Genomic DNA, 17,111 nt, shown 5'->3' with positions numbered 1-17,111 from the left:
AAACCTGTTTGATGCATTAATGCGTCACAGTCTGATCTGACAGTTTCACTTAGGACAGTTTTTATCCAGGACTAGAGTGACTAGATGAAAAACTCATTGCACTGCGACATTGTTCAGTTTTTTTACTTGTAATATTGTATTCACTGTTGTAGATGTGAACAATTTGATCTTTATATCGCCAGTTTACAGCTTTAAGACCTCACTCTTTAGGAAAAAAAGCGTTTTCTGAAAGTCTAAGTCGACATGTGGCCCTAAGGTAACTACAAGTCCCAAGAGGCCACGCGCCTGCTCACGTCATCCACCGTCGACGGGTCTTGGCCGGTGACGTAGTGTGCGTCCTGCGGGAGAAGTTTGAAAATAAACGTGAAACTTTTTGGACGTTTAACGTGGTCGTCTGTCGTTGGCTTCTCACTCACTTTCGACAACAACAACGAAGCGAAGTTTGACGTCGGACGCTCGACGCCTGCGTTCAGGTGAGCGTTCAAGCGGAGCGGCTGCTAACGGAGCCGCCGCCTGGCTCCGGGACATGAGGTCGGTGCGTGTCAGCACTTATCGGAGCCCGATCACAGGAGGCGGCGGTCAGAGGCAGACAAACACACGACAGCCCAGAATTAGCGCACAAACTAGCACGAGGAGGCTGCGTTCGCTGAGCGCCAGGCTCCTGCGTTAGCGGCGTCCCGCCGCGTCCACCTGTTGGTGCGGACGCGGCGGGACCCGCGTCCGGACGAGCTCCGCTCAGAGCTCATGGAGGTCAGACTGCATGAGCGACGTCCCGGGCCCCACGCAGACAACGTCACTGCCTCAGCTGGTTGTTGACGCTAAGAACTGAAGTTTAAACGGGACCGCTGGTCCTAAAGTGGAGCAGAACCAGCGTCGGTCCGCTCCAAAAAAAAAACCGTTCCGCTGTGGGTTCACTCTGACCTTCAAAGTAAAGTAGTTTCAAAGAAAGGAGTGAGTGAGAGTCAGTTTCAGTTTAGTTTAAACTAAAACGTTGAGCTGCTTGGTTGTGTAACTTCACATCTGTCCACTGCGCTAAATTAGGAGCGACACTGTGCACATAAGGTTCTGAGTTCTGCTCACAGTCACCTCTGGACAGAGATGAGTTTGTAGATTTTCTGCTGTACCTTTTTATAATGCTGAACGCTGCTGGTGCCGTGGTCCAGTCTCCAGCGTCTTCCCGTCCCTGTGCGTCCTCCAGGCAGTGATGTCTTCCCCCGCAGACGTCCGCCTGTCGGCCGCCGCCGCCGCGGACGCTAAAGCAGATCTGGCCGCGCTGCTGGAGGAGTGGGAGGAGGTGCAGCGCGGCCCCACGGAGCAGCTGGTGTCCAGTCTCACCAGGTGAGCAGACGTTGCACAGCTGCACCACAGCCCAGCGTCTCGCCCGTGTGGACGGTTCCAGCTCAAGGTGTTTTTCTCTGCAGGATGTCTGAGCTGATTGAACGGGAGACCAGAGAGTATCACAAGGCCGACCCCGATCCGTTCGATGACCGGCATCCAGGTCGTCGCTGCCTTTTGCTGTTTTCATAACGCGTGTTTTGCAGTATTGGCACCTGATTAATGCCTGTGTCTTGTTTTGCACATCAGAGGTGTGTCGACCTGAAGCTTTGCTCCTCAGTCTGACCTCTGTCCGTCTTCCAGGTCGAGCGGATCCTGACTGCATGCTGGGGCAGCTTCTGAAGATGCTGTTTCTGAACGATGACTTCACTAATGCGGTGAGAAGTGCTGGATTTCAGCTTTTACACCATCACTCAGTGATTGTTAGCTTTGTTACTCAACTACTTGGTTTAAACAAGAATAACGTTCCCAGTTTCCGCCAACACACTTTCTTTCTTGCTTCATGTAAATAAACAATAATGACTCAGATTCTTAATCGGGTCAGGTTCTGCATGGAGTAGAGGTTGTCTCTCAGTTGTGTGTCTGTCTGTGTTGTAGCTGTTGGACACGTACATTATGAACAGCAGGGAGATCAGCCTGAACACAGCAGCCTCTCGTCTGCTCCAGAACATCATGCCGGGCCTGGACACAGCGGTCGTCTTCCAAGACAAGGTCAAATAAATCAGAGCTAAACGCAGCTGCCTCTTCATTTACAGACCCACGGCTTCTATTGTAAAGTCATATTTAATGCATCAGATCACTTAGAGGAAACCGTGGGTCTGGGTTTGTGAAGCCTGCTTCAGGACCTTTGGACTAAAGCTCAACTAAACCTGTGTCTGCAACAGGAAGGTCTGATCGAGAAGCTGTTCGTTTGGGCTCACGAGGCAGAGCGGCCGCTGAGCGTCTACGCCACGGGTCTGCTGGCCAGAGCCATGAGCAACCAGGAGGTGGCGGCCAACTACCGGGAGCAGAACCATCAGCTGGTGGGTCTCACGCATGCTGATAGAAAGCTCTGTGTGACATACTGTAATAAAGTCCCACAATGCATTTACGCTGTTCCCTCTGGATGCTCAGATTTCCATCGTGATTCAGCGTCTGCGTCAGCTGCAAACCGACGAGGCCATGGGTTCCAAGAACCCCCCCCAGGATCTACCTCAGGAATCTGGTGCTGTCACCACCAGAACCTCCAGAACGTCAAGACAAGAGCCAGACAGCGCGGACGGAGAAAGCGTGGGAGCAGAACCGGTGTCTCAAAATGGAGGCTGCAGCAGCAGCGCTGAACCCAGCTCCATGCGAGCGCTCCCAGACTTCGTCTACCAAGCAGGCATGGATCCCTCCACCGTTGGGACCAGGCACAGGCAGGGAGGAAGAGCAGGAGGGAAGAGACCGACACCCAAGGAGAACGGGAGGAAGGCGAAGCAGAAGCTCCCGACTGCGGAGGAGCTGGACAGAAGCGACTCCAGCCAGAAGCCGACCAGCAGCACCTCGTGGTCCGAGGTGAGCTCCGTGGTGATTGGCTCAGACTATTGCCTGTCTCCACTGAGCCCGGCCATGGAGCAGAGGCTCATCCTGCAGTATCTGACGCCGCTGGGAGACTACCAGGAGGTGAGACGTCCATGTACTGATGAAGCGATAGACGTGAGACGAGTGGAGTTCAGTGTGTGTCGTACAGAGAGTGGGGACAGAGGACACGCTTAGTGCGTCGACACACACTCAGGCCTGGTGAGCTGCTGCAGCAGCTTTAGTCAGAGGGTGAAGGACCATCTGCAGCGGTACATGTGTGACTAGTGTCTTAGTCTCTGGTATTGTACATGTTCTGGATTGTTGTTTCTCCAGAATGTTTAAAATACTCAAGATGTAGTAACAAATCTGTTGTCATTATCACACGTTCACAACAAAATCGGTCCCTGCATTTAACCCGTCCCCTGGCCAGAGCAAAGCATCTTACTCTAAGACACACTTGCTGCTCTGGGGGACTTGAACCTGGGACTTTCTGCTTCCCAGGCCAGTGCTCTACCTACTGTTACCAAGCCGCTAGCAGGATGTCACACGCTAGCGTTAGCGTCAACGAGCTGCGTCGTGTCTGACTGGAGCTTGAACCTCGTCATATGAAAACACTTGACCCTGTGTCTGTTGTAGCTGCTGGCTGTCTTCATGCAGATGGACGCGCTGTCATTGCTGATGAGCTACATAGACCTCACACACACCAACAACGTCCAGCTCACCTACGATGCGCTGCTGGTAAGACAGAACCCCTGGAGGCTCCTCTGAAGAGGATCCCTCCAGTTGTGACAGCTTCATCTTACTGTCGAGAAGTCTGATCCTGGTCAGAGTTCCTGTTTCTAACAAAGTGGCCTCTGCGCCGTGATGTCTGTTTGTGTCTGAGGTTTAATTTTCCAGTTTAAAGTTGGAATTTGCTGAGTGACCCTGTAACAACATCAACCCCTTCCTACAGAACCAGGAGTCTGTTAGTCACGGATAAGACTGAGTGGAGCTGAGCCCATGAAGCCTCGATCCACCAGCTGCAGTCAGAAACAGATTAGTTGAACCAGAAGGCGGAGTTTAACCTCTGAATATAAGCTGCTGTCACAGTGGATTTAATCTAACCCATCAATCAAATGTTCCATCAGGGCAACGAACACGTAGAGGCCTGAACTCTAATCTCTGCTCAGATCCTTTGACGTTTTGGTTCTGCTCAGTGAGACGTGTTTTCATCCAGTTATTCCGTTTTCTCTACTCCTCAGTATTTGGCGTCGCTGCTCCTCCATAAGAAGTTCTCAGCAGAGTTTATCGCCCAGGGGGGAGTCCAGCTGCTCCTGGACATCCCCAGGCCGTCCATGGCTGCAACAGGAGTCTCACTGTGCCTCTACTACCTGGCCTACAACCAGGACGCCATGGAGCGGGTCTGTATGTCACGCACGGGCAGCGCCGCAGCGCGTCCTGTCCTGCAGCGCGTCCTGCAGCGCGTCCTGTCCTGCAGCGCGTCCTGTCCTGCAGCGCGTCCTGTCCTGCAGCTCCGCAGCGCGTCCTGTCCTGCAGCTCCGCAGCGCGTCCTGTCCTGCAGCTCCGCAGCGCGTCCTGTCCTGCAGCGCGTCCTGCAGCGCGTCCTGCAGCGCGTCCTGTCCTGCAGCGCGTCCTGTCCTGCAGCTCCGCAGCGCGTCCTGTCCTGCAGCTCCGCAGCGCGTCCTGTCCTGCAGCTCCGCAGCGCGTCCTGTCCTGCAGCGCGTCCTGCAGCGCGTCCTGTCCTGCAGCGCGTCCTGTCCTGCAGCGCGTCCTGTCCTGCAGCGCGTCCTGCGTCCTGTCCTGCAGCGCGTCCTGCAGCTCCGCAGCGCGTCCTGTCCTGCAGCGCGTCCTGCAGCGCGTCCTGTCCTGCAGCGCGTCCTGTCCTGCAGCAGCGCGTCCTGTCCTGCAGCGCGTCCTGCGTCCTGTCCTGCAGCGCGTCCTGTCCTGCAGCGCGTCCTGTCCTGCAGCGCGTCCTGTCCTGCAGCAGCGCGTCCTGCAGCGCGTCCTGTCCTGCAGCGCCCGCTGAGCCCGCTCTCCTGTGCCTGTGTGCAGGTGTGCACGCTCCCCGACCCGGTGCTGTCCCGCATGGTGGCCTTCGCCCTGTGGCTGCTGGAGTCGTCCCACGCGTCGGGCGTCTGCCACGCCACCATGTTTTTTTCGATCAGCTTCTGCTTCAGGGTGGTGCTGCAGCTCTTCGACCAGCAGGACGGCCTGCGCAGACTCGTCAACCTGGTCCGTTGGTGTGGCTCTGGAAGCAGAACGTGTTTGATTAGCAGGCGTAACTGAACGTCCTCTTCTGCAGGTCAGCACCCTGGAGATCCTGAACACGGAGAGCGAGCGGTCCGACATGAGCGACGACCAGATCTTCTCCCACCGGCAGAAAGCCAAACACACCTGCATGGCCCTGCGCAGGTACTGCACGGAGGTGCCAGTGTGTGTATTAGCTCAGTGTGAAGTAAAGGCCTGATTTCACACCACCGCTGGTTCCCAGGTCTTCAGTCAGACATTGACTGTGTTTGTAGCAGAGGCTTCGTGCTGAGTCTCTGCTTGAATGCGTCACTTGGTTCTGACTGGGTTGATTGCTTTGATGTTGAGGTACTTCGAGGCTCATCTGGCAGTGAAGACGGAACAGGTCAAACAGTCCCTTCACGGTTCAGGAGGCGGCGCCGTCCCCCAGCAGCTGCACTACAAGGTCAGCAGCGTCCTCCCAGCACCGCCCGTTTCCTGTAGCTGCTGCTTCAGGTCCCGCTTTCTGCTGCCGTTTCCAGGCCTACGTTTACACCCGAGAGCAGGTGATCGAGATGATGGAGTTCCTCATCGAGTGCGGGTCTCCTCAGCTGCACTGGGAACCGGTGGAGGTCTTCTACAAGTTGTCCTGTGTTCCCCTGATGCTGCAGCTGATCTCTGCGGCCTGTGACTGGAAGACCTACTACGGCAGGTGAGGCCCGAGGCTCGTCTCACACGTCTGTCCCGTCCCTGAACGCCTCTAACGCCTGTGTGTGTGAAGGAGTGACGCGGTGCGCTACGCCTTGGACATCCTGGCCATGCTGACGGTGGTTCCCAAGGTCCAGCTGGTTCTGGCAGACACGGTGGAGGTTTTGGATGAAAACCGATCCCCTGTTTCCACCATAGGTCTGTAGAAGTGCTCAGCGTTGGTTCTGCTCGCCTGGACGTGTCCTAGCGTTGGATTCTCTGTCGTAGGTATGAGCATCGTTCTGGGCGTGGCAGAGGGCGAGGTATTTGCCCAAGAAGCAGAGATCCAGAAGTCTGCTCTGCAGGTACGTCCGTTACCACGGCGACGCTGGGAGCACCACTAAAGGGTTTGAGCCTCCAGTGTTGTTTTAAGACAGGCTTAAATCTGACGGCGTTGGGTGCAAACTACAGAGAACCATTGAACCATCTGGTTCTGACCTCTGACCTCTGTCCCTCACAGGTGGTGATAAACTGCGTCTGTGCTCCAGACCAGAACATAAACACCCCCCCCATCAAGCCGCCCCTCCACCCCCAGCAGCCCCCGGCCCCCCACAACCGGGTGCTGGTCCACATGTGGCAGGTGGTGCAGAACAACAACGGCATAAAGGTAAGAAGGAGAGCGGCGCGGCGGCGCCGCGGCCTTCGGTGACGCCTCTGTCTCCCACAGGTGCTTCTGTCTCTGCTCACGGTGAAGACGCCCATCACAGACGCAGACCTCATCCGCTCTCTGGCCTGCAAGGCGCTGGTCGGACTGTCCCGCAGCTCGGCCGTCCGGCAAATCATCAGCAAGCTGCCCCTGTTCACCAGCAGCCACATCCAGCAGGTGAGAGCGGCGCCGGTCCAGAGGACGGCAGAACCAGCACCGCCTCTCACGCCTGCTGTCCGTCTGTCTGTCTGTTTCAGCTGATGAAGGAGCCGGTGCTGCAGGACAAACGCAGCGAGCACGTGCGCTTCTGCCGCTACGCCGCCGAGCTCACGGAGCGGGTGTCGGGTAAAGCTCTGCTCAAGGGCAGCGAGGTGTCGCTGGCGCGTCTGCAGAAGGCCAACGTGGTCGCACAGTCGCGCATCACCTTCTCTGAGAAGGAGCTGCTGGTGCTGATCAGGAACCACCTGCTGTCCAAGGGGCTCCATGAGACGGCCAGCACGCTGGCGAGAGAGGCCCATCTGAGCGTGGCCTCCAGCCTCCCCCCGCCCCCCTCCAGCCTCACCCCTCCTCCCCCCCGGCCCTGCCGCCGCGCGTCCGCCCACGTCGCCTCCTCCCCCCTGTCCCCTGTCGCCTCCCCCTCCCCCGCCCGCTCCCTAGCGACTCTGCACCCGTCCTCTGCATCCGCCTCTGCCCACCTCACCCCACCCCCCCCTCCTCAGGGGCCGGCGCTACATCCAGTGGGCCGCATTCTGTTCTCACGGGAGCGTCCAGTGTCCGTCTGCAACTCGGGGAAGAAACTCCGGGCCCTGAAGCAGAAGTCCGACCACGGTGCTTTCATTCAGGTGAGTGGTGATGATGCAATGAGGAGTTCTGCCACTCGACGAGCGGCTCTGATGCGTCTGACGACTCTCTGTCTCGTACTCAGACTCCAGCCATGAAGAAGCAGCCGGAGCACCACCTGCCCTCCCCCCCGACGCTCGACGGCATCATCACCGAATACCTGCGGGAGCAACACGCCCGCTGCCCCAACCCTGTCACCACCTGCCCCCCGTTCTCCCTCTTCACCCCCCACCGCTGCCCCGAGCCCAAGCAGAGGCGCCAGGCGCCGCTCAACTTCACCGCTCGCCTCGGCAGCAGGGTTCTGTACCCCAGGTACGGCGGCGTGGACCGAGGCCCGCTGGACCGCCACCTGATCTTCAGCAGGTAATGAACACACTGTTTCTGGTTCCGAGCGCAGGCCGCCGCTTGCTTCGTGCGCTCCGCTCCATGTTTTTTCTCTCTCTCTCTCTCACTCACTCACTCACTCACTCACTCACTCACTCACTCACTCAGGTTTCGTCCGATGTCCGTCTACCACGAAAGAGACGGAGACGAGAGCGGCTTCACCTGCTGCGCCTTCTCCGCCTGCGAGCGCTGCCTGATTCTGGGAACCTGCTCCGGACACATCAAGTTCTACAGCATGTTCTCTGGAGACGAGGAGGCAGACTACACCTGCCACACCTCCGCCATCACGCACCTGGAGCCCTCCAGGGTTCGTAACGCACGCGTACAGGTTTAACACAGAGGAGGCGCTGGCGTGAAGCAGAACTCTTGGCTGTTTGTTTGTACCCGCAGACGTAACGCCTTGGTGTGTTTCAGGACGGGAAGCTGCTGCTCACCTCTTCTTCCTGGTCCACTCCCCTGTCGGCTCTGTGGAGTAAGGACGGTGTCTTCAGCATGAAGTACGACTCACACACACGCTTGATGTTTGAGGAAGAAGCGACTGAGGTTCTAAGTTGTTCTGTTTTTTCTCAGACACTCGTTCGTGGACGACCACGATGTCGAGTTCAGTAAACTCTGTCAGGACCGAGTCGTCGGCACCAAGGACCAAGTGGCGCATGTGAGTTGAGCCACTTCCTGTGACGTGTGTTTGTTTCGGATCGGAGACGCCTCATCCTCCTCTCTCCGCAGATTTACGACATTCAGACGGGCCAGAAGGTTCTGACGCTGAACGAACCCGCTTTGGCCAATAGCTACAAGAAGAACCGCGCCACCTTCAGCCCCACGGACGAGCTGGTGCTGAACGACGGGGTTCTGTGGGACGTGCGGGCCTCCCGGGCCGTACACAAGTTCGACAAGTTCAACATGAACATCAGCGGCGTGTTTCACCCCAGCGGCCTGGAGGTCCTCATCAACACCGAGATCGTATCCTCCCGCCGTCTGTGATCACTGTGTGCTTGTGGTGGTGGTTCCAGCCTTGACAGCGGCTCAGTGGGACCTGAGGACCTTCCACCTGCTGCACACCGTCCCCGCTCTGGACCAGTGCCGCGTGGTGTTCAACAGCAGCGCCACCGTCCTGTACGGAGGTACGAGCGCTCTGTCCTTGAGGCGTCGTCTCCTGTCTGTGTCTTCATCTCTTTCCCTTCGCGCTCCCACAGCGATGCTGCAAGCCGACGACGAGGACGAGGCCATGGACGAGCAGATGAAGAGTCCGTTCGGCTCGTCCTTCAGAACCTTCGACGCCACAGACTACAAGCCCATCGGTAGCTGCTCTTTGGACCCGCAGCCCCGTGTTCAGCCTTGTTCTACGTGGTGACGCTGAGGCTGATGCTTCTGGTTTGGTCGTTTCAGCTACAGTGGATGTCAAGAGGAACATCTTGGACCTGTGCACTGACAGCAAAGACTGCTACCTGGCTCTCATCGAGGTATTCAGGGTCTCTGAACCCACTGGTTCTGTTCCTTATTGTTCTTCACGTTCTTGTCTTTGTGCTCCTCCACAGAACCAGGACACTGTGAGCTTGGACACGGTGTGTAGGCTGTACGAGGTGGGACGTCAGAAGCTGCCGGAGGAGCGACACGACGACGATGAGGTGCGTCGTCATCCAGCGACACTGACAGTAACGTTCCCAGGCGTTTCCTGTGTTTCCCATCGGGTGGTTTCGTGGCACATTCTTCTCGTTCCAGGACGAGGACGACGACGATCAGGATGACGACGACGACTCCTCGGACACGGACGACGACGACATCGACACAGACCGGCTCATAGCGGAGCTGACCAGCGAGGACCCAGAGAACGTGGGCCGCGCCGGCTCCGTCAGCGAGGAGGAGGTACCTGAACCCGGCTGGTCCCTTTCTGTGAAACGGACCTGGACTGACGTGTCCTCGTGCCTCTGGCAGGTTGTCCGTCTCCTCCACAGCCGCAGCAGCATGGAGGAAGACGAGGATGATGATGACGACGACGACTCAGACCGGTCAGATGCAAGTGATAACGGACCAGACTCTGGTGGTAAGTATCAGGGGGTCCATAAAGGCTTTGGTTCTGGATCCGTCCAAACTGCTGCTTCTGTCATGACGGTGATAAAACATGAGGACGTCTTTGTGCCTCATTCAGCTTTAACGGCTTCATCAACAGTAATGCGTTTGCTGTTGCGTCTCTGTCCTGGTTCTGCAGACCTGTCGGCACCGTCGGATGATGAGGACGCTCAGCTCTTGGGCTCGTGGTCGTGATTGGACTCACGGACTGTTGTCCTGAAGAGGATCCTCGGCTCAGACTGTTCTAGTTTCAGGCCAGTGGAGTGTGAGCGCCTCGAGTCCTGGAGGTGAAAAAACTCTGCTTGTTCTGACACTTTTAGCGCAACGAAGGCGGAGTTAGGAGCCAAACAGTTTTAACGTCCACCTCAAATTTAATTTATTTTGAGTGTTTTGACTTTATTTATTTCTAATTATTCCAGACAGCAGCACTGACTGTCATCAGGTTGACGTTTTTGTTTCATTCACTGTTTTATTCATTTCACAGTTAAAACAAGTCAAAGTTTTCTTTTTGAAGAACAGAGTTTTTACCTGAAAGTCAATGATGCAAATAATCAGACGGTGAAGTTCAATAAAACCTCTGTCATCATGTTTTTCATTGATGAAGCCATTGTTGATTAGAATTTGTCATGGAAATTTAAAACGTCAGTTTTTTTGTTGCGCTGTTAAAAACCACACGCGTTCTTCCTCAAAGCGTGAGAGACGTCTTCCTGCAGGTCACTGGTCCCAGAGCTCTTAAACTGGGAAACGGGACGTGACCTGCTGAACATCCACAGCATCAAACATGTCCAGCTGTTTGTTTGGCCGCTTTTAAACCTCACCTGAAGGCGATGCAGATTAAAGTTTAAAATGGAACCACAATGTTTTGTTTTGATTAATTTTAATGACTATTTGCATATGTTTAACCCTCCACTGACCTCAGTGTGACTCGGTTTAACTCCTGGAAACACCTTCACCTTCAACATCTACTGGATGTGCTGCAGAGAAACGTGGACCAACTGGTCTGGAACCTATGCTCTTCCACCAGTAGATGGCGCCAGACCACCTGCTGGTCCTCACGTCATAATAATAATGATAATAATAATGTGGTCTGTACGTAATTTCTTCATGGCGGCAACTCGGAACTAAGTTACAACGGAACACTGTTCCTTCCTGCGCAGCTATTTCCAGAACCGGGTCCCGGACGGTTCCGGGGCGGACGGATGATGGCGCTGTACGCGCAGCGCAGTTGGTGGCGCTTTGCTGAACACGCACGTCTGCGGACTGCTGTCACTGTGCGTCATGATGTGAGTGACGGTGCAACAGTTCCACGGTGATCGGGAGGCGGCGCGTGAACGTGGGTTCTGGTCCAGAGAAGAACACACTCTGAGCACCGGCTGTTTCTACTGGAGCTCGTCGTACGTGCGGTTTGTTGGACGCGGCCGTTCCTCCGTCTTGATGCGTGTTGACGCGCGTCCCGCACGCAGCGCAGCGTGCTGATGCCGCGGGTGAAGCCTCGGCTCTACGTGCGAGCTGGAAACGCGCGTCACGTCTCCGTGAACCGCAGCACAGACGCCGCGTCCGGAGCGCCTCATTCCTGCTCTGCCACTGCCGCTCGGCTGCCGCTCGGCTGCCGCACGCGGCGGACACCGGACCGTCGCCTTTCTTCCGCTCCTAAGTTTGCGGCGCAGAGAAACACGCATCTTATTTTAACGGGGGCTGAGAGACGCTTCGCAATGATCTGAGCGTGTTCCTACACGCACAACGTCGGAACCGTCGTGTTAGTGTCGGTTCCTCAAACTGGATCAGGGTCATCTCTATTTTGGTTCAAACCCATCGCACCTCTGGGTTCAGCATTTGCAGCCTCTCGCCCTGAGCTCGCGCTACTTCGTGCTCTTCGCGTCTAGAAGCATCTGCGGGGCCTGAGTTAAGTCTTTGCGGGATCAGGAGATGGACGCGCACACTGCGCCACGCGTCCGCCCCACGCGTCCGCTCCACGGGCTGTGAACCGTCACATGTTCTGTTTTGAACAACTTTCTGCTCCGCTTCGGCCTCCGACGGGTCCGCTTCTGTCTGTGAAGCGGAGTTGGGTTCCGCTCCTGCTCCTCCTCCCTGGGACCCAGGACTCCCATGAAGCCACGCGGCGGGTGAGCTGACTTTCTGGGGGATTTACGCTTTCCACAGCGGGACATGATGTGGACGCCGACGGAGGACGAGAAGATGGGAGTGGGTGAGTCCAGTGTCTGATCCAGGTTCCGTGACTGAAGCTGAACCTCCGTGTGGGTTTGGAGCGGGTCTGTTCACTTCATCCCATTAGGTGTCAAACATGGAGGCGTCTGTTGTTATTTGGCTGTGTAACATAAACTATGTAAGTGTGTGTGTGTGTGTGTGTGTGTGTGTGTGTGTGTGTGTGTATATATGTGTGTGTGTGTAACATAAACTATGTAAGTGTGTGTGTGTGTGTGTGTGTGTGTGTGTATGTGTGTGTGTGTAACATAAACTATGTAAGTGTGTGTGTGTGTGTGTGTGTGTGTGTGTGACATAAATTATGTGTGTGTGTGTGTGTGTGTGTGTGTGTGTGTGTGTGTGTGTGTGTGTGTGTGTGTGTGTGTGTGTGTGTGACATAAACTGTGTAAGTGTGTGTGTGGGGGGGCATTCTGGGTAACGGAGTCAGTGCATCTCTGGCTGAGGAGCTGTTCTGTGGACCAGGAGCCAGGTTCCGCGTCCTCCACCTCCTGGGTTTTGCTGCACTGCTGTCCTTCGGTTCTGACGCGCTCGGCGTCGGCTGTGTTCTGTTGTTGCCGGTCCGACCCGCGTCAGGTCGCCTGCTTTGCTTTGGTGCCGGCGCTCGGCCCCGCAGGTCCGGTCCACTTGCAGCCTGTCAGTGAAGGGTCATTTCTCAGCAGGTCATTCGTCCTGTCTGTGTGACTGTGGTGAGGGTGTGAAACTGCTCCAGGCCACGTTCAGGGAGCTCAGGAAATCCAAGAACTCCTCGGTTTCTGTTTGGTCACATTTGTCCAGTTTATGTATTAATGAGCACCGGACGGCTCGATGATGCTTCAGCTGAGTGAAGGTGTGAACGCGAGGAGCCAGAGCTGCTCCGTGGACTGACAGCTGCTCGTCCCCCCCGGGGGGGGGGGGGGGGGGGGGGGGGGTGCAGGAGGTGCATGTTAGGGATCGTGACTGTGGCCCAGTTAATTAGAGCGAAGCCTCCCTGAATGTGAATGAGAGGCCGTCTGACGCCTCCAGCTGTGGCTGCGTCCACTCACATCTGCCCCATCGTTGTGTGGACTTCCCTTCGTCCTGAATCAGTGTCGACTCCATCGGTGTCTGGGCCCAGTCTGTGTCAGGACCTGGGCTTTGCTGCCTTCAGTGGGTCCGTGTTTGCAGCTGAAGACGCAGCGTGTGACGTGTGAATCTCTCTCTCTCTCTGTCACTCTCTCTCTCTCTCTCTCTCTCTCTCTCTCTCTCCAGCAGCTGCTCGTAAACAAACGCTGGCGCTGCCGGTGGTTTGTGTCGGTGACAGTGATGTGGTGGAGACTGAGCGGCTCCACACAAAGCCGACGGGAAGGAGCGCATCCTGAACGTTCCTTTGTGGAGGGACGAGCTGGGCTCCAGCGTCCGCTCATCCGCTCAGCGCCGGCCCGTTTGGGCCTGTGAGGCTGTGCATACCAAGGCGGGGAGCCGTAACTCAGAGGCCTCCGGCCCAGAAAACAGCCATTCAACGCATCAATGCTGCTTTGTGGCCTCACAGAGGCTCCTGAAAGCGGCTTCGCCTCCTCCAGGGCTGCACAGCAGTTCTCACACTGCACAGAGACGGACAATGAGAGAGAGAGAGAGACAGAGAGAGACAGAGAGAGAGAGATTTGATTTTTCACAAGACTTTATTGGTCAGTTGTAAATAAACTCATGACAAGAATAGTTTAAAAACTTACAATGACAGCACAGGGTTTAAATAAAAAATTGATAATCATTTTAAAAAAGAAGCTCAAAAAAGATACAGGAACAAAACACACAAAAAAACATAGCAGCATGGTGACAAACTTGTTAAAAAACGCCATCATCCAGATCTCAGCTTATTTTGTGCAGTATTTTCTTTAACCTAACAACTTCCTGGTTTGTGTAACCTCCTTTTCCTCTACTTCCCATTTGGTCATAGACCGAGTTCACAAAACATTCGTCATCCGAAAAATAATCGTCAATATTCACACCCCTCTTATTTTTCGTGTGCTGTAAAAACAGTTTAACCCGATCAACTGAGTAGGTCTTGGGCTCCGGTGACTGAGACCTACAGTCAGACATTTCACCGTCAGAGCTGAGAGAAAACTCATCCTCACTGAGATCTGAGTCACAGGTCGTCTGTCTGGCTTTTGGCCCTTTACCTTTTTACCAGTTCCTGACTGATCATCTGTGTCATCAACAGTAGTGTCGCTTTTTCTCTTTGTATGTTCTTTCCTACCATCACCCATCCCTGCATTCTCTTCAGCTACAGCACTGTTTACATTTGGGTCCTGATCACACATTTCTATATCATTTCTGTTCTGCCTTCCCACAGTTGACATATCAGCAACTTCACTTCCGTTTACAGTCTCAACTTCAGCCTGTTTAGACCGTTCGTTGTCAGTCTCGACCACAGTGTCTCCACTCACTACTTTTGTTTCACCACCACCACCGGCCTCCTCCTGCTTGTCTGCACCTCCTCCACCGTCCTCCCGTCCGTCTGCACCTTCTCCACCGTCCTCCCGTCCGTCTGCACCTTCTCCACCAGCCTCCTGTCCATCCTCTCCTCCGTGCTGCTCCTCTCCTCCGCGCTGGGCCTCTCCTCCATAGGCGGCTGCACGGCCTCCTGCACCCGAGTGGAAGTCGCCCCCAGCTTTGTCTGAACAGGCTCTCACTAAATGTCCCTCTTTGCCACATCCAAAGCATTTCATAGTCTCTGACGTTATGAACAGAACGTAGTCGTAGTCGTCAATTCTGAGCTTAAAACCAAGATTCAGTTCTTCCTCCTTATTGTTCAGGACCATGTAGACCTGACGCCTGTGAGAAATCACGTGACGCAGTTCCCACTGTTTACAGCCCGATGGTAACTTTTTAATGGGAGACACTATTTTTCCGTGCCTGGACAGTTCTTTTCTCAACAGGTGGTCGCTGATGAAAGGTGGGACGTTGGACACTGTTACCTTTTTAGCAGGTTGCGTGAGAGGAGACACGGAGATGGAATCACCGTTGATAACGATGCCGTGTTCGATGACTTTGTGGACTTTATCAACACTGTCCAGAAAAATGACCACTACTCCGTTCATTCTTGCAGCTGATTTTAGGCTGAGCGGACCGACCACCGCAGCCACAACAACCGCGCACTCGTCCACGGAAAAACGAGAAGCAGCGGCGATCCTCAGGCCGTGCTTCCGCGTTAGCTCGGTTAGCATCATGCTAGCACCAGCCGGAAGTCTGCACCTGCAGACGCCGGCGGCGAAAAAACACGGAAAAAACCCTCAAAAACACCCCCAACCCTCGATATGTGCACACAAAAACAATAAACCAACCTTCACCGAAAACACCCTCATGAGTACAAAGCAAATACTAATTCGAATGCACATCAAAAACAGGTTTAATCGCTCCGTCGACACTCACGACTCTCACACGCCACCTCACTCAGAGAGAGAGAGACACACACAGACACACACAGACACACACAGAGACAGACAGACGTGGACATGAGCAGAGCTCACACCTAAACATGAACTCCACCAACATGTCCAAACGGACCCTTGGACTCTGTTGGATCCTGCTGGGCCCAAGGTTCCGTCATGAAAGCATCTGGCTCACACTCAGGCCATGTAAACAAACAAAGGGGCGGAGCCTGTGGCGCCACCGTTTCTCGTTCTTCTTCTGTGGTGAGCAGAGAGCGGTTGAAGTTATCATCAGGGTTTCACTTTATCTGTGGACTTGAGGTTTTCACCTCCCGCGTCCTCAACGGCTCGACTTAAAGTCATCTGTGAACTGAACCTGGAGGTGTGTGTGTGTGTGTGTGTGTGTGTGTGTGTGTGTGTGTGTGTGTGTGTGTGTGTGTGTGTGTGTGTGTGTGCGTGCGTGCGTGTGCGCGACACAGCAACATTCTAGTGCAGAGTTCTGCCGTCGTCATGGTTACTCTCAGTTTCTGCGGACACTCTGGCAAATCCCACTATCGTCATAACAACAGTCCAGCTTCTTCCTCCAGTTTAGACTCGATTAAAAGTAGCTTGTGCGTTTATCTGGTTCTCCTGAACGCCACACATGACAGAACCGTAAGGTTTCTGTGGGTTCTGAGCAGCTGGGCTTGTGTCGCCTCCTCTTGTTTTGTTCCAGGTTCTTTGCCTCGTTCCTGCTGTACTCAGTGGTTCTGTCCATTTTGGCCTCATCCATGTTTGGACCGGGTCCGTTTCTCTCCAGTAATGAGACCAGAACGGGTCCCTCCCGACCGGCTCGGCTCTGGTTCTGTTGATTAGTGCTCCGTCGTGTCCACCTCCTCCTTTTACAGTAACACGGTTTTGTTGGCTGAGGAGGCAGATGGTCTGAGCAAGAACCAACTTTAGAGAACACGATCAGAGGGATTCAGAGAACCATCTATAGTTCATCCGTTCATCCATCCATCCACCCATCCATCATCAGTTCATCCATCCATCCATCCATCCATCCATCCATCCATCCATCATCAGTTCATCCATCCATCCATCCACCCATCCACCCATCCATCCATCCATCCATCCATCCATCCATCATCAGTTTCATATCCATCCATCCATCCATCCATCCATCCATCCATCCATCCATCCATCCATCCCTTCCCTCCTCCATCTATCCATACCATCCATCCATACCAATCCATCACCATCCATCACATTCATCCTCCATCCATCCATCTATCCATCCATCCACCATCCATCCATCCATCCATCCATCCATCCATCCATCCATCCATCCATCCATCCATCCATCCATCCATCCATCCATCATCAGTTCATCCATCCATCCATCATCCTATCATCACCGTTCATCCATCCACCGTCCCATCCGTCCATCCGTCATCCATCCATCATCCTCCATCCATCCATCCATTATCCATCCCATCCATCCATCCATCCGTTCATCCATCACATCATTCATCCATCCATCCATATCCATCCATCCATCCATCCATCCATCCATCCATCCACATCCATCCCTCCATCATCCTCCATCCATCCATCCTCCATCCATCCATCCTCCCATCCATCCATCCATCACATTTCATCCTCCTCCATCCATCCATCTGCTCCATCCATCCATCCATCTCTCTCTCTCTCTCGTCCCTCTCTCTCTCTCTCTC

At 54.8% G+C, this 17,111-nt stretch overlaps 3 protein-coding genes and 1 long non-coding RNA gene across 6 annotated transcripts in view; 2 read left to right on the top strand and 2 right to left on the bottom strand.

The window, feature by feature from the left end:
• Nucleotides 1-28: 28 nt before the first annotated feature.
• LOC129604100 (uncharacterized) lies at nucleotides 29-1,164 on the bottom strand. Its single transcript, XR_008694714.1, has 2 exons — nucleotides 417-1,164; nucleotides 29-338 (listed from the first exon to the last, which is right to left on the bottom strand). It is a non-coding gene; the product is annotated as an uncharacterized LOC129604100 (long non-coding RNA).
• LOC114855470 (DDB1- and CUL4-associated factor 1-like) lies at nucleotides 288-10,645 on the top strand. Of its 3 annotated transcripts, XM_029150638.2 has the most exons (30): nucleotides 288-473; nucleotides 1,199-1,338; nucleotides 1,422-1,498; nucleotides 1,639-1,712; nucleotides 1,933-2,046; nucleotides 2,220-2,357; nucleotides 2,449-2,979; nucleotides 3,514-3,615; nucleotides 4,119-4,277; nucleotides 4,930-5,109; nucleotides 5,180-5,289; nucleotides 5,473-5,569; nucleotides 5,646-5,815; nucleotides 5,885-6,009; nucleotides 6,079-6,155; nucleotides 6,311-6,457; nucleotides 6,518-6,673; nucleotides 6,754-7,338; nucleotides 7,422-7,699; nucleotides 7,829-8,027; nucleotides 8,135-8,217; nucleotides 8,291-8,375; nucleotides 8,447-8,680; nucleotides 8,748-8,841; nucleotides 8,914-9,018; nucleotides 9,107-9,180; nucleotides 9,256-9,345; nucleotides 9,440-9,583; nucleotides 9,653-9,761; nucleotides 9,927-10,645. In XM_029150638.2, exons 2-30 carry the CDS (start codon nucleotides 1,205-1,207, stop codon nucleotides 9,980-9,982), a joined length of 4,527 nt encoding a protein of 1,508 aa, XP_029006471.1. In that variant the 5' UTR covers nucleotides 288-473; nucleotides 1,199-1,204; the 3' UTR covers nucleotides 9,983-10,645. The 3 variants fall into 3 exon arrangements, with proteins under 3 accessions (XP_029006471.1, XP_029006472.1, XP_029006473.1); XM_029150639.2 differs by lacking the exons at nucleotides 288-473; nucleotides 4,119-4,277 and having other exon boundaries at nucleotides 1,205-1,338; XM_029150640.2 differs by lacking the exons at nucleotides 288-473; nucleotides 4,119-4,277; nucleotides 4,930-5,109 and having other exon boundaries at nucleotides 1,205-1,338.
• Nucleotides 10,646-10,766: 121 nt separating this feature from the next.
• Nucleotides 10,767-17,111, top strand: part of LOC114855469 (dedicator of cytokinesis protein 3-like) — a 32,887-nt gene continuing 26,542 nt past the window's right edge. The window contains exon 1 of the mRNA XM_041070865.2: nucleotides 10,767-11,993. Coding sequence (XP_040926799.2) covers nucleotides 11,954-11,993 — 40 coding nt within the window. The 5' untranslated portion in view covers nucleotides 10,767-11,953. The remainder of the gene's footprint in view (nucleotides 11,994-17,111) is intronic.
• Nucleotides 13,370-15,732, bottom strand: LOC129604099 (uncharacterized). The gene is made up of 2 exons (XM_055508913.1): nucleotides 14,490-15,732; nucleotides 13,370-14,459 (listed from the first exon to the last, which is right to left on the bottom strand). Exons 1-2 carry the CDS (start codon nucleotides 15,193-15,195, stop codon nucleotides 13,969-13,971), a joined length of 1,197 nt encoding a protein of 398 aa, XP_055364888.1. The 5' UTR covers nucleotides 15,196-15,732; the 3' UTR covers nucleotides 13,370-13,968.

This window comes from Betta splendens, chromosome 5 (genome assembly GCF_900634795.4).
Source record: "Betta splendens chromosome 5, fBetSpl5.4, whole genome shotgun sequence".
Lineage (NCBI taxonomy): Eukaryota > Metazoa > Chordata > Actinopteri > Anabantiformes > Osphronemidae > Betta > Betta splendens.
This window is presented reverse-complemented; position numbering and strand designations above follow the sequence as displayed.